The sequence below is a fragment of the Ischnura elegans genome, chromosome 6 (assembly GCF_921293095.1).
Source record: "Ischnura elegans chromosome 6, ioIscEleg1.1, whole genome shotgun sequence".
NCBI classification, from domain to species: Eukaryota; Metazoa; Arthropoda; class Insecta; order Odonata; family Coenagrionidae; genus Ischnura; species Ischnura elegans.
In genome coordinates, this window is record NC_060251.1 from 64,174,725 (window position 1) to 64,197,530 (window position 22,806).

The following is a 22,806-nucleotide window of genomic DNA, read 5'->3' on the forward strand; positions in this document are numbered from 1 at the left end:
TAGATTAGAAGACAAGGTTTATTCAATGCTCCCACAATTATGGAAACACACAACAAATATTACAATGAGCATCATAAACTAGAGATAGATGAGATTTAACTGAAATTTTAGGAAGTGACTCACATGAGCTACATATCAACAACTGCATCAATCATAATTGAAACGATTAAATGTATATTTATATATAATCCAAAGGCCATTAGGTAGGTGTGACTCATATGTAAAAGACTAATGTCATCTATTTATGACAAGCAAAGAGAGCAATACCAACTAAGTTTTCATATAAAAGCACTTCTTAAAAAAAGAAAAAAATCCTATAAAGATGATACTTTTAATGCTCCTCTGTTTGGTAAATCATAAATAAACTTTTCTTGAACTACCTAATCACTGGAAATGATATATTTCAACCATTATACAGCTTCATTTGGCAAAATGAGAACAGTTCAGGAATTCCAGTCCTAGACATAAAATGTTGATTCTGAGTCTGTTTTTTAATAAACTTGCTCCCACATTCTTGGAGGCATCATATTCTTTATCCAATCCGGGTATCTTTTCTTAGACAACCAATTCTATAGCTACTTCATCCCCATTGATTCTAAGATTGACAAAAAAGAACCACAGTATTGAAGTCTTGGATGCTTCCACAATATCCCATATGTAAGACAAATTAGTAAAGCAGCTCACGCAATCAAAAAAAGGCACAGTCTTTACACCTCCAAATTTTGCCCACTGAATGTATGTCTCATTAAGCATTTACATAAATGACTGGACAGTCTTTTTGTTTCCACACCTGTGAGTTTCCAGGCCCCCACCAATGGGCCATCAACCGCAGGAAAGTATCAATTATTCTCACTACATGTCTGGAAATGCCACTTATTTCGATTCTTGGAATCACTTTTCATAAGTTTATTTCACAGCAAGCATATGGAACCAGGCATGCTGGTACACCATTCCTCATAATGAAACACAGCACCTCACAAACACTGCCAACACCACTCACTTCCTGAATTCAAACAAATCCAAAGTTCTTTGTTTTGATGGCGAGAAGCAGCTTATGTCGTAAAACAGCTCTCCTGCTGTACAAAGGAATATAGAGACGAGATATACACGTATTGGCTGTCGGTAAGTGTGTGTCATCAGCTGGCCTAATTGTTACACTTGGCATAGGTTGAAACCCATCTTCTGAGGCAGGAAGAGCTGGGGATCCTGTCCAGAAATATACCTGAAAATGAGAAAGCCATATTGTATTGGTTATTTTGAAAAATTTCACAAAATGCAAACTGCTGTCTCAGAACAGCATATACGTGGCTCCATGATGTGCGATGGCACGATCGTGAGTTACCTTCACAAGGGCTTACGTTTATTGTTTCAGAGTGTCATGGAAAGTGCGATCCCACAGTGTGCTCGCAGAATTGCATCCCACTATGAGTGCTTTGTGCGATGTAACTATTTAGCATGGTGACTGGAATATGGTATCTGCCATTGCACAATGATTTGACACACCTAATCAATCCCAGATATTTCTTTCGCAAAACTTTGCACAAATAAGCTAGTTTAGACAAATATAGAATTATTTCTCCGTGAAATAACTTCAATATGACTGCAAAAAGGCACTTCTAGGATTGAGGGGCAGCATCCTTCACCTTCACATACAACAAACACTCAATATAGCAGTTTGTTGGGATTATGAGCAATGGTAATGCTGAGCTTCTACTGTGGCTAAAAATTCCATTTCTACAGAAATTAGTGACATCAAAATAATCAATTGCTTTAGCTTAACACGGAAAAAAAATAATTTCACTTTTTATGTACCATTAACTTGATTCTTAGTATTTCATATCTTCTGCTGCACCTTCAAGGCAATGGAAGGAAATATTTTTCAGAGAAAGCTGTTGAACGTTATATGTACATGCCTTCACTTAAAATTTGTCGTCATCATCCTTGAAACACGAGCTTCAAAATACAGTGCTCTCCTGATTATCCGGGCTAATGATGGGGAGAGATGGCATGAATAATCGAAAAACATGGATAACCCAAACTTTCACTTAAATGTCTTACAATGATCATAATTTACTTAAACAATATATTATTAATTACGCAGGTATTCTGTTATTTTAGAGAGCTTCCCGGACTCAACAAGAGCTTTCTTTGCCAGTTCGCGAATTTTTTGCAGCGATAAAATGGTTGTACTTATATTATTAATGCTCCATGTAAGGCCTGGTTTCAAAAACCACACATTCGTGGCTTTGTGATCACGGATACAGAAAAGTGGTTTGCACGAATGCTTCAAACCCACTGCTAAACGTCGGAAACTACACTGTCAAGCACCACGCCATGTAGTCGCATCTCGCACAAGTTGCAACAGCTGCGGGACGTGTATCCGTGATCATGGAGTGCGGTCGTGCACTGCGAGGCTTGGAAAACAGGAACATGGTGCTCCCATAAATGCAGCTAGCACGCAATCGCTTCCATTTTATGAAGGAGATTCCAATGGAAATATAGCCCGGTGTATCCTAGCATTAATGCAGTAATTCCAATGATTTTGCATCTGATTTTATTTTTTAAAAAGATCGCGGAAAAAAATGAGCAGAGTGAAAAGTCATGCAACCCGGATAAACCGTAGCCGGATAATTGGGAGTCTGCTGTATATGCATATGATGTTTGGAGTCGAGGCGCACACTTCAGCGGCAAACAATGCAGTAGCACCTATAAGCCTTCATCAAAATACATTTCCTTATGCATTATTTTCGAGATACACCTTCTCCAATAGGAACTGTCAAAAGACCTCCACAATCCCAGGGAATTCCCAAATTTAGGGATTCCTTATATCGATTGTTTTCGGCAATTCTACCATCAAAAAGTTCTAAAAATAACCTTAGACTAAAGTCCATGTGCTTAATGATAATGAAGGAATAGATACCACTGGATATAAACTTTACATCTTCATTTTATACTTTTATATTATATAATATACTGTATATTATATAGAGTATAAAATGAAGATGACCGCCTTACAGAAAAGTTGTTGGTTTTCCGATGAGATAACCTGTATTATTGAGTCTACGAGTTTCTGTGCCCTCAATTGTCTGTTTTTAACTTCTGTTCCTTTTCACCTATGATATGACATCGCACTGTTGACCTATCCCATATTTTTGTACATTAGTAAAAGTACAAAAGCACAAAGCAAAAAGTATCATGGCTATCCAACACAATTAGACACAAAATGTCATAAGACAAGCTTTGAAATAAACAATTTTAACAAATCAGCACATATGGTATAAACACCCCGAGGTGTGAGTTAACATTTGCCAGGATACAGAGTTATCAAAAACCTAAAAATAAAGTCTGACAGTCATCATGTAACAGGTAAAATTTAACCGAACTTACCAAATCTTGACGTTCTACATGGCTCATTCTCTCAACTATAGACCACAGCCAGCGCTTGAACCTCAAGAGCTGATCTCCTGATTCTCCAGATTCATCATTAAAACTTGTGTATGAGATTAGAACTCCAACGTTGATATCACCCACACCATTCAGGAGTAATCGTACATCTTCTGCAGTGAGGCCCTCCAACGAGGACGCTGGAACGACATCCAACACACCTGTGCGTATCGCCTAGACACCGAAGAGGAAAATCCACATGTTAGCGAAAGTGATTCCCTTAAATGGACTTCTCATCACAATACAAGTTTTTTTGCCTTTCATTAGACAAAAAGTAAATAATGAAAAAAATGCATAAAATGTATGGAAGTGATGTTTTTCAGTAACACTTTTTAAACCATTACATTAAACACATTAATTTTTATGCAGCCATAATGTAACGGCAGCGCTAATTATTATTTATGAGTAGCACTTGTCCCGATCTCTACCCCTTTCCTTTTTTTTTTTACTATTATGTGTATTTGGTATAAATTTAGTTTATTTTGTGTTTGCGTGTGAACAGCATTTTTTTTTAATACCGCGCCAAAGTAAGTTAATCACGACCCGAAAGAACGCGCGAGTGAAACCACTGCCCTCCCCTCCCTTCCCCTCTCACGAGGCGCTTAGGATTGAGCCACCAGCATCGGAGAGAGACGGTCGAGCATTGAGCCACCAGGCATGCAGAGAGAAAGCACCGGCAGAATCCCGAGACGACTACGACTCGCCTTGACTCGAGTGGGTCGAGCATTTGAGCCACTGGACATCGGAGAGAGAGAAAGCACCTTGGCAACTCTCCAGTCAACGGCTTGGAAATTGCGACGAGGAACCATCACGAGCTCATGAGAAGTCCGCTTGGCCTCGCCATCACCTCGTGTGACTTCGTGTTCCCGAATAAGGTGCAGTAATAAACCGTGCCCTCACCACTTTCCCCGGTCGAAGCAGCGTCGAGAACGTTTTTCTCTCCTACCCCCCCCTTTTTCCCCATTTCAAGAAAGCGCTGGAACAATTAGTGAATCTTGAATTTCAAATGTGCAGCAGTGGACTTATAAACCCTGCGAGAAGATTTAAATGCAGTTCATTTCAAGTTTACTTCTATGTTATCAAGTTGATTTTTGGTTTCTTTGTATTTTGTATTTGATCCTTGACAATCTGGCCCTGCTAACATTATTTCAAGTGCTACTCCCCATATTTTTGTATGTTAAATTTAATTATTGCAATCTTTGTGAATAAATGCATTTCTTGTGTTCGGAACCCAGGAATACGTGTGGTCTCTTACCCTCAACATCCCCTTCCAATTATCCCGCACGTTTTGCATTCCCAAAATTACTTGTTTTTTCACGTCGCCCCCGCTCTGAGGTATTTCCTGCTCTATTTTATAACGGACGCAAACCCCTTCGTCACAATACGTATAGCTACTAAGGTGTTAATGCCAGATGGCTTATTTCTTCCCATGAAGTAACTAAATTTTAAAGTCGCTCAAAGGCTATATGACAGCAATATTTTTTCACACCATGAATGATAATAGAAATCAATTCAACAAACTAAGAAATAAAATCGAGGAAAATTCAAGAGAAATAATAAAAAAATCAAGGGAAAAGAGGGAAAGGCAAACTGAAAAAATACCACACTAAAATGGAGAGGCATGCCTTGATGAAAATTTATTTTCCCTTGAATGGGCTACATAGCATATTTAGAACATAATCACATCTTAGCATATTCTAGGATGTTAGCTAATACATTACGCAACTTATCAATAGTAAATTAACTTGTAAGTCATACAACAGCTTACCTCAATCGCCTTTTCCTGAGTTTTGATCATTCGGTACTCAGCATACTTGCGAACATAATCATATACATTCTGTGCATTGACTTCGATGTCCCGGCCACCAGGCACCAACTCAACAGAGCCACCACCTTCTTCAGAGCAGAGATCAATGCTGAAATTTTAAAGTGATAAAATATTAGAGCACACATTAACCTTTTACTCAAAATGGCAATAAATTCATCAGTTTCTCCCATGACACTGATCATAATATAAGTATTGTAATAATTAAATATCATCATATTCATAAACACCAATATTTACAACAGAGTGCATAGTGAAAAGGGAATTTTTACCAAAGAGGAAGACTTATCATAAGACAGAGTAAAGAAAATTTTGAAGTCTGATACTAAATGTAGAATGATACGTGGACCCTGAGGCAACAGGGTGAGAAAAGACTAAGACTAACAAATTTATCAACAATACATGAGATACATACAAATTGAAAAACAGCACTATGAAGCTTGCTAACTATTTACTAACCTGAAGGAGAGATCCAGGGATGAAAATAAGGATGAACTATCTTTTGTTTCTGCATCAAACACCAACTGTCTCAGGCTTTCATAAATTACAGGATCGAAAAAGGCTAAGTCGTGGAAGCGAACAGCTCTCCCTAATATACACTTTATCACATGCCGATTCAAGAATATAGGACATAGTTCATTTTGAAGTAGACATAAGCCTAATAACCTGTAGAAAAATAGATAAGATGTAACCAAATTCATAAGGCAACTAAAAAAACAAGCTCAAAAAACAAGATTCACTTCAACTACATCATTAATCACCAACCTTCCAACGTTTCGGAAAGCATTAAGCCGCTCAAAAGAAGCTTTGCCTTGTCTAGGAGAGTAAAATCCTCTCTTTCCTGGACTGTAAAAAAGAGGGGAGTTATCTTCACCATCATCTGCTCCATCATCAGCTCCTCCAGTGACATCGGAACTGCCCGCAGTGCCCGATCCACGAACACCACTGGATCCGCCTCCTTTCTTCCCTCTCTCAGACAATGTGAACACATCTAAATCTGGAGAAAAATCAGCACAGTTAACCAAAAATAGTGAGCTTAGATAACTTGGCTCACCACTATAATGATGAACTAAAGCATGGAAACAGAATGTGTAACATGTGTAAGGATCTGAGAGAAAAACAATTACGAAGCATTAAATATAAATTGCTGCAAATGTTTAGAAAATATTTAAACATTTTTTTCATCACACTAAGTTACAAATTAATACATTCGAGTATAGGCTAGAAATAAAAGATCTTTGATTACTCATCCTGACTTAGAGAAAAGCCCAAATGGATCGCTGAAAGCAATGAATACTCCATTTGTAAATATTTTCTAGGCACTACGAACTTCTGCTCATTTTACATGCCTCCTCTGCATCTTTGCACCCATAACATTGAATATTCTATATTTTGTAGTGGAAAAGTGTAACTGCTTGGGACACTGGTTGGAGAATTGATAGGCAAAAATACAACAAAGAATTAATCCATTGATGGATAGTTGAGTATCTACTGTATCATGAAATTCTTGGTTTTGAGTAGATATTAGGATACACGCATGGCAGGGTTTTTCCATGATAAATCCTTTAATTTAGCCATTTGCCAAATGTTCTCAAGTTCAAACTCCAGGTGGAACCTTTGGATAACCCATCAAAATCGCCCAAACACTTGATGAAGAACAAAAGAATTTTAAATTAGACGTTATTTCCCTGAACTGATATAAAAGCTAGCGGCAGAGTTTTAAAAGCAATCGCAAGACAACAGTGAAGCTTTGCAAATGAGAGGGTTATGTTACAAAATATCAGTGTTGCAAGAATCTATCTTGAGGAAGCATTCGGTACAATGAGCTTCACTAATGACCACATATGAATTTCGTCTCCCACAGCAACCACATAAAAGAAGCATTCAGCAAAGAAGAGGGTTAATGTGGAAGCTCAGTTATTTGTAATCTGTGTTTTGGAAATTCATATTGGATGAAGTTTCACAGAAAAACCTTATGAAAAAAAATTCTTCACCACAAGGACACTAATGAGTAAAAATTTTGGAAATCAGAGGTAAATTTAGGGAAGAAAATTTCTATCTGCTGCAAGCCTTTTTGAGAGCCACTGGATGAACATACCACATAGATAGCCCAAATTTGCAAATAGTAGCATCCATGAATGGCTTACGAGAAATCATAGGGAAAGCCAGAGTCTCACAAATTAGTAAAAAAAGAGAACTCACCCAGCAATGCTTCTGATGCCATTTCCTGTTCCTGTCCTAGTATTAATTCCACAGCTTCCTCAACCTTCTGGCGCAGAGCATCCTCAGATGCCAGAAGCATTAGTAGCTGAGGTGGTGTAAGCTCGAGCAACATTCCTGTGATTTTGGCTGCAAAGAGGGGCCTCAACAACTGAACTTTTGGAAATAGTCTGTCACCCAGTTGCTGTTGATGTAACGTCAAGTGTTCATTTGCACTGTTATTGTTACTCCCATCACTACCCGAACCAGCAGGTGAGAAGGGTCGGGCATCACATGACAGAGCCCGCCTTTGCTCCCGGCAGCGAGGCGTACTTCTAGGTTGCTGTTGTGATGGAGGTTGCTGCTGCTGGGTTTGTGCCTGTTGTTGTGGCTGTTGACACAGAAGAGTAGCATACATATTACACTCAATTTAAAACAGAAGACAACACGTTTTCTAGGCATGGGGGTCATCAGATTAGTAACAACTGTTTGGAAATATGACTTGATATGACTCCAATCCTGTAAACCTTTTCACTGCCACTATTTTAAAGGTAATTTTCACACACTGCTAAATTGAGAAGGCTTATCAAATTGGTAAATTTATGTACAATTTCTAGATCTAAAAACATTTAAGTTTCAGTCCAAAATTAAGAATATAATAAGAGGCTTTATATATAACTGAGGAAAGAAATACAAGGTGGAAAGGTACAGACACAGTTGATAGGGTGACTTAAAGAGGTTTCAGTTTTTTTAAACTAAAAAATTTACAGCAGTTTATTTAACACGTTGACCGCCATGCCGGTCATAATGACCGGAGTCGAGTGGCTCCTGTCACGCCACGCCGGTCATATTGACCGCCCTCCGAGCGACTGTTTCAAGTGGATTTCTGACGCCGGAGTGACCAGAATCTCTTGTTAACGTATGGGCCATGATCGTTGTGGCGTCAGAATATAAATATTTATTTTAAAGTAAAGTACAAAATCACGTTTAATGTTTTATGATCCGGGAATAGTTAACGGAATGAAAAACACTAATGGCGTCAGAGGACATATCTACTAAAAACATCATGGCGGTCAACGTGTTCAAAGCAATTGGCTATGAATCACTCCAATAGCAGTAAAGTATAAAGGCTGTATTAATTTCAGCAAAGTTATAACTTTTTCCTTTTCTCCAAAAACTACTAAAAATGTATATATGTACCTCAGTATTTGCTCAGAAATCATACGTATCACATCACCAAATCCATAGTCCACTAAAAATTTTCACACAAGAACAAAAGCAATCTCATATAATGAATCAAATGGCAACTCACTTGTGGAAGCCGCCTCAGTGTTTCTCTCTCTCTTGATCGCAGTCTTTGGAGAACACTATATTGGGAATATTTAGAGCCTACTTGAGCTGCTTCTAAATTTGGCAATTTTTCATTTGCCAACAGTGCCTGAAAATAAAAATTATATCAATAACATCTTATCTAGGCAAACTAAAGAAATACACTTGTCCAGAAAATAACTCAAATTTTGCTGAAATTGAAGATATCACCAGTGTTTATGAAATGAGTCGGTTGGTGTTCAGGGAAGTTCAGCAACGCTCAAACAGCTGAAACTGAGTGTTCTTATTACCTGTCACCAGTGTTACCAAGAGTGAAATTCATTACGGTGTTCACTAACTGATAGAGTAGTATATGATTTATATGAGAACATAAATGATATGCATTTTAACAGAATCTTCCACCAAATTCTTTACATAGTATAGATAGCATAAGGGTCATAATCTACTTATGACACTCAAATTTTGTTCATTAACTGTGCATGTTTGCGATTGTATTTATAATAGCTACAATATATTTACTTTTATGAGAGCTTAACTATGATTACAATCTTCAATCAATACAGAAATAATCCATGGAAAATAAGGTACTTGCTTCAGTGTTGGGCGGTGACAGTGCAGAGGTATTAATACCTTGTTTTCAAGAACATTGTGAGTAACCTTGGCCATTTTATACATTCGTGAGCTACCATAAACTTTTAGCAAACCCTTACATGCATATTTTCAGGCATAAGTTCATAGTGATGAGAAACAAATGCTATCACCTCAGGTGATAGGCTTCAACAACAGTTTTCATACGAATTTTTCATCAGCACAAATTGAGCATGTGCTCTGCCTATGCTTTCCTCTCCTGTGTGCTCTCCCCATTTCAATGCGACCTCCTTTTATTCATTATTTTCAATCAAATATATTGGGCCCTCAAAATTAATACAGTGGAACTTGGTTAGTACCTTTCTGAAGGGACCACGAAAAATGAACGTACTAACCAGGAAAACGTACTAACGAGGAAAGTAAATAATAGCAGTCGGGGTTATTGCAATCAGTGAAAAAGTCGTCATAATTACAATTACTATCAGTAGTTCTCATAGGATCGCCTTCCTGAACTCTTTTCACATTTAAAATCAAGAAAATGAGCGCTACCATGAAAAACAATAGCATGTGAATAAAAATTGCAATTTTTCATGGACATCCCGGAGAGGATTTCATGATTACCGCGTCTATCTCCCGTGATTTATCCTATATCTATTTACAGAAAGAGGACGAGTGAAGCTCAGACAAGCGAAGACAAGTCATTTTTCTTTCTCACAGCGTACTCGGAGAATATAACAACAACCCGGAGTAAGTCAACTGGTTTTTTAAACATCATAAAAATTGGGCAAAATTATATTGACTTTCAAATTACGGCAACAGCCGTAGACATTCGCTTCTGGAATGATACCATTTCGATTGTAAAATCGATCGATATATCAACTGATGACACGCAAGATTATTAGATTACGACGTAATTACAAGAAAATTTTATATTAAACAGTTGAAATTTACTTTCAAAATTTGTCTAATGTCGTCTGCTTTCGTTCCGAGATCAAGTATTTTTAAGCTAAGCTTCGCGTGGAGATCCAGAGGATCGTCTGCTCCCGCAACAGTAGTCAAGTAAATACGCACGACGTCGAGTTTATGGAGCAGTACTGTTTTAGATAATGTGGGAATTGTCTAATACCGTTAAGACTCATTTCTTCATCATGATAACTTGTGCAATGGCAACAATTGCCCACTCATGAACTTTGTGCGCAGCAGTGGGCACTCCCAAGCTCCAAAGGCAACAGAAGGTGAGGAGCTCGGGGTGGGGAAAATTGGGGCTTCTTATTGGCTGTAGTTTTTCATAGTCAGACATTCCCAAAAAATGGCCGCATTTCATTTTTCATCACGTCACAAGAATTTAGAAATGCATTTGGATAAATTACGGTAGAAGAAAGAGATGTGGAATGAATGGAAGAATGTTAATGGCTAATAATAATAAATTAAATCATGAATTCAGACGTTTGCGACCCTTAAGAAGACACTAGAGAACGAATTGCGGGTTGCGTCACGGCAAGCAATTGAGCGTACTAACCAGGAAAGCGCAATTTTTTCAAACGTACTAACCAAATTCTTTTACCTGTATTTTGTTCGGATGGTACCGGGACCGAGGGAAATCGCCGTACTAAGGAGGAAAACGTACTAAGGAGGAACGTACTAACCAAGTTCCACTGTATTTATTAACAATCAGCCTCACCTTGTATGCCAATCTGTGTTCCCAGACACAGATGGGCAAACGTTGCATCATTGACTGACTACGAGGGTAATTCATAGCACGGTTAATGAAATGATGAATATTCACAGCTCTCCTGTATAGCCCAAAACTGAACATTTATTTCCAAAATTAGGGGATAGGAAAAGTGTATTCTCAAGTGTATTCAGAACTGGTCAACCCAAACACTGTCCCTGCCCAAATCAATGGTGAAATATAATTTTGTATGCTTACCTCAGCCACAGCTGTATAAAAGCTGCGGGCTACGCCTGATCCCTCACCAGGCTCATCCTTGAACGTAACCTTCACTCGGCTGACAGTGAGAGGAGGCTGAGAATTTGAGGCACGGCGGTGGTGGTTGTTGAACTGTGTGTTCAACTCTTTGAATGTTTGGATGAGGAGCTGGGATCTCTCTCTTTCCACCTGCAGGAAAACAACAAGAGCAACATGTAAGATTAAAACATATTCAGGGTTCCCACTCTAACTAAATTATAAAAATCATGGTTTTTTCCAGGTTTTCACGGTCTAAATTGTGTCAAATTCACGGTCTGTTGATATGTATGTCATTTTAGGAACAAATATTGATCACATAAAAATCACTGGCCACACGTTAACTAAAAATATAGCAAACGCGATAAACGCCAGGAATGCAAACGCAGCAATGAAAGTGCTCTTATGGCGTCGCCTATCGTTAGCAAAATTAAGGGCCGGCTAAAGGTTGTGAGTGGGAAAATGGAGTATGACAGGGAAGTGAAGAGGTGTCTGATTTCTCGCCACGGTTAATGATCACTTTGGTTAAAGGTCTTCCAATCACAGCTTTAGGTCTGCATGTCGTCATGTCACACAGACCTAAAGCTGTGATAGATTTATCACAACATATCGATTTTTCTTTTGATCCGTCAAATGTAGATCTACAATCAAGTTTGAGAGGTTTCTAAGGTTTTACGACGAATTTCACGGCTATTTCCAGGTTTTTTCACGGTAGACAAAATTCATGGCTTATTCACGGTTTTAAGGTTTTCACGGTTGAGTAAGAACTCTGATATTACACACAGAACTTTACACTTTTACTCCCTATGTGCTGACACTTGGTGCATTGATCCAAGTTAGAGGAGCAAAAATAGTTAAGGGCCAAATAATAGCCCCAATGTTATGCAATAATTGTAATTTACTCTCTGTAAAACTAATTCTCAACCCCCACAATACTTCTATGGTTTTATTACTCAAACATATTTGGCATTTGGAAAAAATTAGAAGTATTAAATGCAATTAAGCTGTAGAAATAATAAACAATGTTTCCCCTTTAAAAAGTGCTTCTACATGAAAAGGCTATTAGGCTATTGCATTGATATTTACTTTTGTAGTAGCCAGAAAAATTGTTCAAATTTCTTGCTTTTGAATATTGCATTGATATTCACTTTTGTAGTAGCCAGAAAAATTGTTCAAATTTCTTGCTTTTGAAATTAACACAGCATATATTCTAGGCTTAATGAATCACTAAGGTACAAATTACTTTAAGACAACTGTGCTTAAAATTAATTTACATATTTACTCTGTAAAAAGAAATATGTCGCTATAAAAAGGTTAGCTGATAAGAGAGAGAAATGGAGAGCTGCATTAAACCAATCTTAGGATTGTTGACTAATGATGATGATTTATTCTGTATAACTATTCTTCCTGGCAATAAACTATAAGTGAAATAACTATTAAAAGTCCCAGTCTGGCCGCATTTTTACCCTCTGATTTTCTGGACTTTTCCATCTACCACAGCACCGTTATCCTCATCCTTTTTCTATTACATGTTCCTATCCCTTTCTTTCCTTACCTATGAATTTATACGTATATAGCTATTAAAAGTATATTCTTCTAAAATCCCCAATTAAATCCAGTACATTTTCAACGAAAAAAAACCACCAAAAAGCACCACAATAAACTTCATACCATACAATGAATTTTTACAATTAACAGGTTCCCTGCCATGTTCCCTTTCAGGCAAATTTGCCCATTGCACTGATGTGTTATTATTTCTTCTTTCGTTTTAATACTTGGTTCCTTTCCATTTGAGTTTTTAGTGTGCATTCTGCTAAGCACGCCATGCTGGTCACATCATATAAGCGGCACCGAAGTAGCTGTGACCGATGGCGTGCTATGAACGACCAAAAGAAAGGCTAATTCTTCGGCCATAACGACTGAAGTGGCACTGAACGTATTTAAACTAATTTTCTATGGCTCTAATGAAATTAGCATACATTTACAAGAAGGAGGCTTTGCTATTATCAAATCGGTTGGGCATGAAGAGGGTCAACCATAAATCTGTTATCATGTTAATTGATCATATTTATCTTCCACTTCCTTACAAAACTCAGCTGAGTTTATGGATAATATGACAAATTAAGAGCTGTAAACTTTCAGTTTTGATTTTTATTGGATTAAAAATATTAAAATCATCACTATTGCAAATTAAATTTAGTTCAGATATGTTTTTGAGGTGCTCTACATCTACAAACTACTCAGCAAGATGCCTTACTTGTTTAACGTCTGTGTGACGCTTTCTGTACGCCCACAACAGTTTCTGACTAATCGTGCAGCTTTTCTTCCTATTTTATTAAGTTTTCAGATTAAGCCTTTCTGCATGAGATATCATATGCTTACTACATGTTCAAGATGTGGCCGGACGAATGTGAATTAGAGCTTTCCTTTACTTTTTCATCCAAAAATCTTCCCACAACACGATTGACAAATCCCAGCTTCTTCAAGACTCTACCACAAATATTTCTTCTGCATTCTCCATGATCACTGTTTTAGTGATAGATGTCAGCATCGTCAGCAAATAAACGATATAATATTACATAAAGGCTCTATTTCACATTCGTCCAGCCACATCTTGAACATGTAGTAAGCATACGGTATCTCATGCAGAAAGACTTTATCTGAAAACTTAATAAAATAGGAAGAAAAGCTGTTGGCTCTCCACTGAAATTTAATTTCACCAGATTCACAAACAACGTTTAATAATAATTAAGGAATATCCAATAGCCACTTGTCTACTAATATCAGACCCCAGACTTATTATGGTTGAGAAATATAGCATGCCACCAAGGCACAACAGAAAGTAATGAAACATCCCCCTTCAATACAACGATCTTAATCTGCCCCTGGATGTGGTACAAAAGGAACACCCTTCAGAGGCAGCTTTTCGCATAAATGGACTCAACCAGGTCAGCAGAGGTGCTTCACCAAGAGTTTTGGTATCAGCTCCTGGCAAAACCTTCCCAGATAAAAATACTAATGCTATGCTATAAAAAATCAAACTTAAAGGGGTTACATCGAATCTCTCCACATTCATCAAAATTAGTGATGTGCAAATAGTATCTGCGAATACTTGAATACCTCGAATACTAGAAAGTGTTCAATATTCGAGATCTCGAATAACTATGCTAAAAGTACGATCTCGAATACTTTGAATTTCGCATCATACACTGTTGTCTTGTTGGTACTTAACTCCTTGGAAGCAACATAAGAGACTCTATAGTCTGTTCACTTTATGTCTGCAGGTGAGCTTTCGTGAGAGCCCAGACACTCGGTTGGCTTTGCTGATAGGGGATGGGTAGTACCGAGAAACAGAGAGGAGGAGCGAACATAACGTTGCCAAATGTATATAGCCGCACTACTTTGTCACTGAAAACATGTGAGTCATAGGTGGCCACAGGTATTTTGACTCCGGTGCTGAGACAATATACCTACGCATTTGGGAGGCATTGGGGATAGTCCTTTCACAGGAGCCCATGACATTGTCAGCTACCGCGCTGAATGAGGCACCTTTGGTGGAAGGCACACTTATTCACGTACAAGGAGAACGCAAGAGGTTTGGCAACACTGCTACACAAGCAGATTCACGATGTTCACTCGGTGGAGGTCTGAGAGCGACTCACTGAGGCCACGCCTACTGTTTGCTGATTGGCAAAGGCAAAGTCACGTGTCAAGAAACTTTCCCTCCCCTCATCTCCACTTCTTTGGCCACACCAGCTCACCCAAAGAGATAAAATGAACTGAGTATAATCATTTAAAGCATGCATCGCCGTTTTAGGCAAGTTGACGAACTAGGTCAAATTTGCAAATTAGAGTGGTGAAAAGATATTGTACGACATGGGGAACCGATCAGGGGAAAAAATCTGAAAATCCCCGATTTCCCCCACGAAACCCCTCAAAAATATTAAAAATGGCGGAAAAAATATCGACTTTTGGGGTACCTTCCTTGACGCATTGAGCTACTGCTCCCGAATTGTTCCACTCATCGAAAAGATCAGCATGGATTCGAAGACTACAAGAATGCGGGCTTCCCGTGACGTCAGTTTTGTTTCTTTATGCCAAACGACGGCTCCGCAATGACGCATAAAAGTTGATAAAGGATCAAAATTTTCATTAAAATAATAATAAAAAATGGCATATGCACGGGCCCCTGGCTGAATGCATCAATATACCTACGACAAAATGTCCTGAGAAGATATCGCTTCGTTAAGAACCCTGACAAGTGAGACAAGTATTATAGTTCGTAAATTGTAACCTGATGTCCTGTTTTCGAAAAAAATGCCGCATCAACAGCCGAGAAGCTCAGCTGCCAGGATATTAAGATTCTCCAGATATCATCATCGTATTATTCCGACTATTTCCTTGCTTAAAATGCTTAAATAACGTTAGTATGTCGTGTTTGGTGTCATTATTTTTTGAATTATGTGCACATTACTAATATTTCAATCGTATAAAAGTATTATACCAATTGCCGAAAGTCATTGTATGACACCTTTTGGGCTAATGGGTGACTCATGCAGCAGTTGACCTCCAGAAACAAGGAACTTCGAAGTGGATAGGCTGAAAAGGTCAGCGGACAAGAAAGGGGGAGGCGTGAAAAAGGTTCCTTTTGTTCTCGTGTAACTTGATATTTTCTTTTGAAGCTAAGGTCTTTGTGAGGTGGGACCTTTAGTTTGATTTCGGAGAAGAGGAAATCGTCAGAGGGGGGGGAGGTGAGTGCTGAAGGAGGGTGATGGCGGATCTTGGGAAATGCGCTAATGTTACTATCCCACAGGACTGAGCTCCTCCCCATGTTATTTCAATATCCAGGGGAAGATTCAAACTATGTGTCTGTCGTCATTAGCTACAAATAACACATTGTAAACACTTCATCTCATTTTCGTCAAACGATGGATGCGGGAAATTATAGGACTGGACCGCAATCTTTAAACGATCAATGTGGGAAATTGATACATCGGGGAATGATAGATGAGGGAGAAAATTAAATTGTCTTTATGGAACTTTATTTGGGACCAGGAACAGCGAACAATGAATGTGGGAAAACGATCAATGCGGGAACTATAGATCGGGGTTCCACTGTATATACCTTTTTACTTATACATTCATCAAGTGAAATAGAAGAAAAAACTAGGGATGGGTCGAATAGTAGATTTCTCGAATTCGAATATCGAATTCGAATATTAAATCATTGCTCGAATATTCGAATACCTCGAATTTCGAATACCTCGAATACTAAACGATGAATGTGAAAATGTTTGACTAGGTCGCCTATGCAGCAGGAAACCCAAGATTTTGGCGAGTAATTGTGATTGCCTTTAAAGGATTCAAACAGGAATTTAGCTGATTAATGGAATATTTTAATTGTATGTAAACAATAGGGTAGTTTCCTTCATTAAAGAAAACGAAAGGTATTGATTGTGATTCGTTACCCACCATTAGTGTATTCATAATATACAAATTATTTCGTTCTAGAAATACCGGTTTAGACTAATGGCAATGTTCAATTTTACCTCATTAGAAAAAGGCCAGATTGGCGCCTATGCGATGCCACTCCACGTGACATCACAGGGACCTAGTTTCTACACGAGAGGATCGGAGTTTTACATCGTCTGAGGTTACCAATGCATGCATGAGGCACAGAGCTCAGGGAAACATGTCTTAATAACCACACAGTCTGTTTGATAAGGTATTAATAATCCTTATTTTAGCCAAGCGCTACCAGCTAGCATGGTACTCGGCTACCTGCTAGCATCCTGCGTCGTAATAGCGCTCAGAGCCTCGCCCCAAGGTCACCTCACTTGCGGCAGCGGGAACCAGAACGACGTCACGCGGAGTTTTTCCCGGCATTCATACTTACCCGTCGCGTTTTCGCGCGCTTGAAATTTTTCACTTTTAATTTAATCGCGAAAAATAGATATCGTCTTATGAAACTCTAAAAGCGTTAAATACGTACTTCAGGAGTATTAATATTTCGATTTAGGCAATAAAAAATAATAGGAAACCACCCTATTTGAGCATTACGCCTCCGTCGTATTTCTTCTTCTTCCCGGTATTTATTTTCTTGCGCAAAATGCTTAAATAAAGTCAGAAATATGTCGTGTTTGGTCTTATTCTTTTTTAAATTACGCGCACATTACTAATATTTCAATCCAATAAAGGTGTAATAACAATTGCCGAAAGTCATTGTTAGACACCTTTCGGGCTAGTAGATGACTCATGCAGCAGTTGACCTCGAGAAAGGGGGAAATTCGAAGCAGGTAGGTAGAAAAAGGTCAGTGGGTGAGAAAAGGGGGTGGGTGCGAGACACGTTTTTATTTTTCTCGCGTAACTTGATATTTTTTGAAGCTAAGGTTTTTGTAATACAATCCCTGCGCGAGCTGGGATCTTTTGTTTGATTTCGGAGAAGAGGAAATCGTCAAGAGTGGGTGAGGCGAATGCTGAATGGAGGGGGATAGCAGATCGTGGGAAATGCGCCAATGTCACTATCCCACGGCACTGAGTTCCTCCCTATGGTAGTTTCATCTCCTGGGGAAGATCAAAATAAGTGCCTGTCATTATTAGCCACAAAGGACACACGGCAAACACCTCCTCTCATTTTATCATAAGATGGATGCGGGAAAATGGTCAGTGGGGAGAAAGAGGGAAGGGTGAAACACGATTCTATTATTTTCCGGTAACTTGATATTTTTTTCAAAGCTGAGGTCTTCGTAATACGATCCCTGCACGAGCAGGGACCTTTTTTTTGTTTTCGGGGAAGAGGAAATCGTCTGAGAGGGGGGGGGGGGCGAACGCTGAATGGATGGGGATAGCGGATCGTGGGAAATGCGCCAATGTTGCTATCCCACGGAACTGAGGTTCTCCTGATAGGGGACACCTGGGATTTTCGGATTTTTTTCATCCCATCAATTTCGGTTCCCCACGTCGAACTCTTTTCACCGCTCGAACCCGTGAATTTGATGTATTTCGTCAGCTTGCCTAAAACGGCGCTGCATGCACTAGACGAGTTCTCATTTTTCCGAGTCAACTACCAACGACGTGCGAGCAACAGTGTATGACGCGAAATTCAAAGTATTCGAGGTATTCGAGACGGTACCTTTGGCATAACTATTCGAGATCTCGAATATCGAATACTTTCTATTATTCGAGGTATTCGAGTATTCGCGGATACTATTCGCACATCTCTAGAAAAAACGTACGTTTAATATGCTTTGCACAATTCTGGTATTCGAGCCATTCGAAATTCAAGATATTCAAATATTCGAATTCGATATTCGGGTTCGAGAAATCTGCTATTCGACCCATCTCTAATCAAAATATAGAATCCAAGTTTAAATACACGTTTTTCAAGGCCACAGATTTCAACATTTTAGTATCTCACTTTTGTAAGAACCAATGTGATGTGAAATATATCCTACATAGATAATGATTTCCATATTGTATCCATAAAATAAGTATAAATTCCTATAAAAGCTTAATTGCAAACATAAAGAGGATCCTGTTTTCAGAACTCCTTGCACCATTGAAAGGACCCAAAATTCTTAACTTTGAAGTTAATTGAGATAGTAAAAGGGTTGGTACAGGGGAATGAAAAAGGGAGCTTTGCAGGTTGCAAGTCTTAGAAATGCCAACCATACTTTCAATGGCCATTATGAATAATTTAAAATATGTAAAAAAAATAGAACATATGTCCTATGCAATGATAAAAATTCGGCAGGGGGTTGGAACTGTGCATTTTTATGAATCTTTAACAATCGATATATGTATTGATAAAAACAATTACAATGATGCTAGTTCAAATTAAATACAAAATGGCCATTTCACAATAAATTTCCCAGGCATATGAGTAAGTCATACTCAGCTTGGCAGCTAATTGAAGGGTGTGGGGGTTTATACCCTGGGTGAAACCTTCAGAAATCTCCAAAACAAATCCTAGGAGTAAGGATTACTGGAATTATGCAACTATAAACAGTTGTTTAGTTAATTAGTTCAATTCATCAATCTATGAACCCCAAAACTATGAATTTTTTAATTCCCTAATGAAAAATGTGAAGAGAAAAATCCTTAAGTTAAGGCATTCCAGTATCAGTAGGACAATAAATTTAAAGTTTTGATTGCTATTATTTTTAGCCCCATTGCCCAACATTTTTTAAGAAGGTGGCCAACAATTCGGTATGGTCATAGATGGAGTTTCTAGGAATAAATAGGACCTTAATATTAGAATCCATATTAATATTCATGATTACACTTAATTTTTGAAAAATGTCGATCTAATGCAGAGTTTCCCTTATTTAAGAAATAGGAGGATAAACCAACACATGAGAATAAACTGAAAATATTAACATATGCATACATACCTTGGAAAGGGTTAAATCTCGCTGCTGCGTGTTTCTGAGTTTTTCCATTTCTCGGCGGAACTTAGCCTCTTTCACAGGGAATCCCCCCATTTCAGATACCACTGAACCAGGCTCCAGTCCAACATCTTCCATAAATACACGTCCAAACAAGTCTAGGGAGAATCTCCATCGACCAAGGAGCAGATCGTGAGACACTGACTGACTCAGAGTCGGCTGGAGGGGGATGGAGGGCACTGAGTGACCACTAGCACCACCTACATTACTTGAAGTACTTCTTTGGGCTTGTGACCCACTGTAACTTGGTCCAACATGTGACCCACAGTAAGTAGTCTGAGAACTGTTCGACATTTGTGCCCCTTGATGCTGTTGTTGCTGCTGTTGGTGGTGACTGTGGTGCTGATTATGGTAATTCTGAGATCCAGTCCTGTGTAAAAGAATATAATAAAATGTACAACATCCTTATATGGTGAAACCATTATTAACAATAAAAAAAACTTGTTATATAACAATAAAATCATTAAATAGTCATTGTGATTAAGTGAAAATTTTCAAAGAATCAGGTTTCCAGTATCTTTATAGCCCTCACTTTTACTACACGCCCATTTGAAAGGGATGTACAAATACTGCCAAGGCTGATTTCACGAAGTTTGACAGATTTCATATTTTTAATTATTTCTGGTACTTAATTTCCATTAATATATCAAGATTTCTACCTTACGTTTGGAGCTTAAAACTATTGACAGATAATGGTGTTTCAATTTCATTTTTATGATAGGAAAATGAACAGTTTCATAACTTTTTTTTGTAAAAGATTGGGCAGCTATGAATGGAAAATCACCTTGTCTCATTTGATAGTGGGAAGGTTGATGATGAAGATGATGACGAGGATGAGGAGGAGGATGACGACGACGACCGACTGGTTTCAATGGTGACATGAGCTGAGGTGTCATGGGGGCTGTCTGCAGAGTCACTCTGATTCACAACCATCACATCTGGAGGATCTGTGCCATTACTACGGGATGTTGATGGCTGCAAAGAAAGAGTTAATTAGTCCCATACAAAATATGACTAGGCACTTTCCCAGGAAATGATATTCAGGAACTGCTCTTGGGTTTCCAGCTAGGTCAATATCTCAACGTTTCCAACATCTTGGCTGCTACCTAGGGCGGCATATACAGGGAAATGAGCCAAAACCAGCCAACCAAGTAAACAGATCCAAAGCACATGCCTGGAATTCAAGACATCATTGCTATTTTTGCCAAGCCTAGTAGTTCTGCTCAGCATCACTAGGTACTCTGGCTGGTAGAGGAAACTTTGATTTGACCATAATCTTACTTCTCACACATATTCTAACTTAACTAACAGAATTATGGTGCATTTTCACATTTATCAACACCGCATTTGTCATGAAAACTCTTTGATTAACTTTTAACTCTTAGTTCTTTTAAACTCGGCACGGGTTTATATGGAATGTATCTACATTGATATCTCAAATTACTTTTAAGACACATTTCGGTATCAATTAGAGTTGAGAATGAATGGTTTCATGAATCAAGAAATTTGCGATTTCAGTAAAATAGTTTTTTTCCCAGCTTGATGGAATTTACTAACTTTCAAAGGATTGAAAGGAATTTATCGAAGGTTGAAACTATGCACATTATTCATACGAAGCTTCTAAGCAGTTGCTTTTGAAATCAATAATCTTTAGACGACATGACCAGAAAATGAAAACTGAAGGTTCAAATACCGGACAAGTCTAATGATTTTGGAAGTTTATTTAATTCCGAGATTTAAGTAGCTAAATAATTATTACTGCATTAATAATTTATAATTCTTACCGCAGAATGAGGACTGATGACTGCAGCAGTACCAGCTCTCACAATCACACTCTTCACAGGACCTCGGCTGCTGGACTCTCCTCCACCACTGGCTGCAGCCAAGGCAGCTGCTGCAGCAGCCTTGCGAGGTGAAACAATAATGGGAGCTCTGGTCTGCTCATGGCCTTTGCGATCCTCAGCGACTAGAGATGAGGCATTCGTAGACATTGCACTAAGGGATGAAGTTCTGAAACAATAATTACATTAAAATGTATTATAATATCACATATTAATAGAAAAAATCTGTCATGGATAAAACATCTTGCAATTACAAATACAGCAGACTCTCGTTCATATGAACATCATTATTAAGAAGTTCTCGTTATTACGAAGCAAATCGTTGGTTCTGACAAAAAGGCCTATTCAATCTATAATATAAGAAGCGTTTTTGTGAAATTTTCGTTATTACAAAATTAAAAACCTCCCTCCTTGGTGGTCACAAAATGAACTTCATTACCAAGTTCCATGAATAACCAATGGCATTTAGGTACATTTCATTATTTTTTTCAATGGGTTTCTTGAAATCTCGTGTTTATTTGAACCATCCAAGGACACGCTTTGAAGGACAACATCCAGGAATAAATTGCCAACATAACCCCTGGTGTGTTGGTAAGAGCCATGACAAATGCCAAAAATCGGTTTACTCAGTGTATGGAGAGTGGGGATGTCACCTACCTGATATAATCATCAAGACTGAGTGAAACAGAAATTTAGATCTTTGCCTACATTATACAAAGCAAATTAAAAAATTCTGGTTGATAAAATGGGTTTCATCAACTTTTGAAAAAATGAAGTTATGCTGCTGCATCCTGTAGATACAAATCACTCACCTCAGCGGTATTAAAGGTGGAGGTACTCCAATAGATCCTCCTCCTTCAACGCCCACTGCTTCCTTCTTGATGGAATTGGCCATGCTACCGGCAGGTCGGCCAGTGTCTGCTGCAGCACTATCATCGTCCATCCGAGTCTCCCGAGCAGTCCCTCTGAGAGGGGATGACTCCTCACCGCACTTATTGCAACTCCTGTCAGGACTGTCTACCTCCATCTTGACATCCTCCTGAGATAATAGAAATAACATTTAAAAAGGCTGTGTGCCAAATTGAAAAACAAGCTAATTTTTGTAAATCATTGTATCTTTCGTTATTAACCATGAGCCATACTTCTTGGTGATTGTCTACACTGACT

At 38.4% G+C, this 22,806-nt stretch overlaps 1 protein-coding gene across 7 annotated transcripts in view; it reads right to left on the reverse strand.

Annotated features, from left to right (window-relative positions):
- The window catches only part of LOC124160882 (E3 ubiquitin-protein ligase UBR5), a 100,656-nt gene continuing 77,850 nt past the window's right edge, over positions 1-22,806 (reverse strand). For all 7 annotated transcript variants that reach the window (XM_046536994.1, XM_046536997.1, XM_046536995.1 and 4 more), the window contains 12 exons: positions 22,452-22,678; positions 21,583-21,808; positions 20,583-20,773; positions 19,745-20,168; positions 11,316-11,504; positions 8,781-8,906; positions 7,472-7,859; positions 6,035-6,266; positions 5,729-5,935; positions 5,213-5,360; positions 3,388-3,618; positions 1-1,222 (listed from right to left, as the gene is read on the reverse strand). In XM_046536994.1, coding sequence (XP_046392950.1) covers positions 1,010-1,222; positions 3,388-3,618; positions 5,213-5,360; positions 5,729-5,935; positions 6,035-6,266; positions 7,472-7,859; positions 8,781-8,906; positions 11,316-11,504; positions 19,745-20,168; positions 20,583-20,773; positions 21,583-21,808; positions 22,452-22,678 — 2,802 coding nt within the window. In that variant the 3' untranslated portion in view covers positions 1-1,009. The remainder of the gene's footprint in view (positions 1,223-3,387; positions 3,619-5,212; positions 5,361-5,728; positions 5,936-6,034; positions 6,267-7,471; positions 7,860-8,780; positions 8,907-11,315; positions 11,505-19,744; positions 20,169-20,582; positions 20,774-21,582; positions 21,809-22,451; positions 22,679-22,806) is intronic.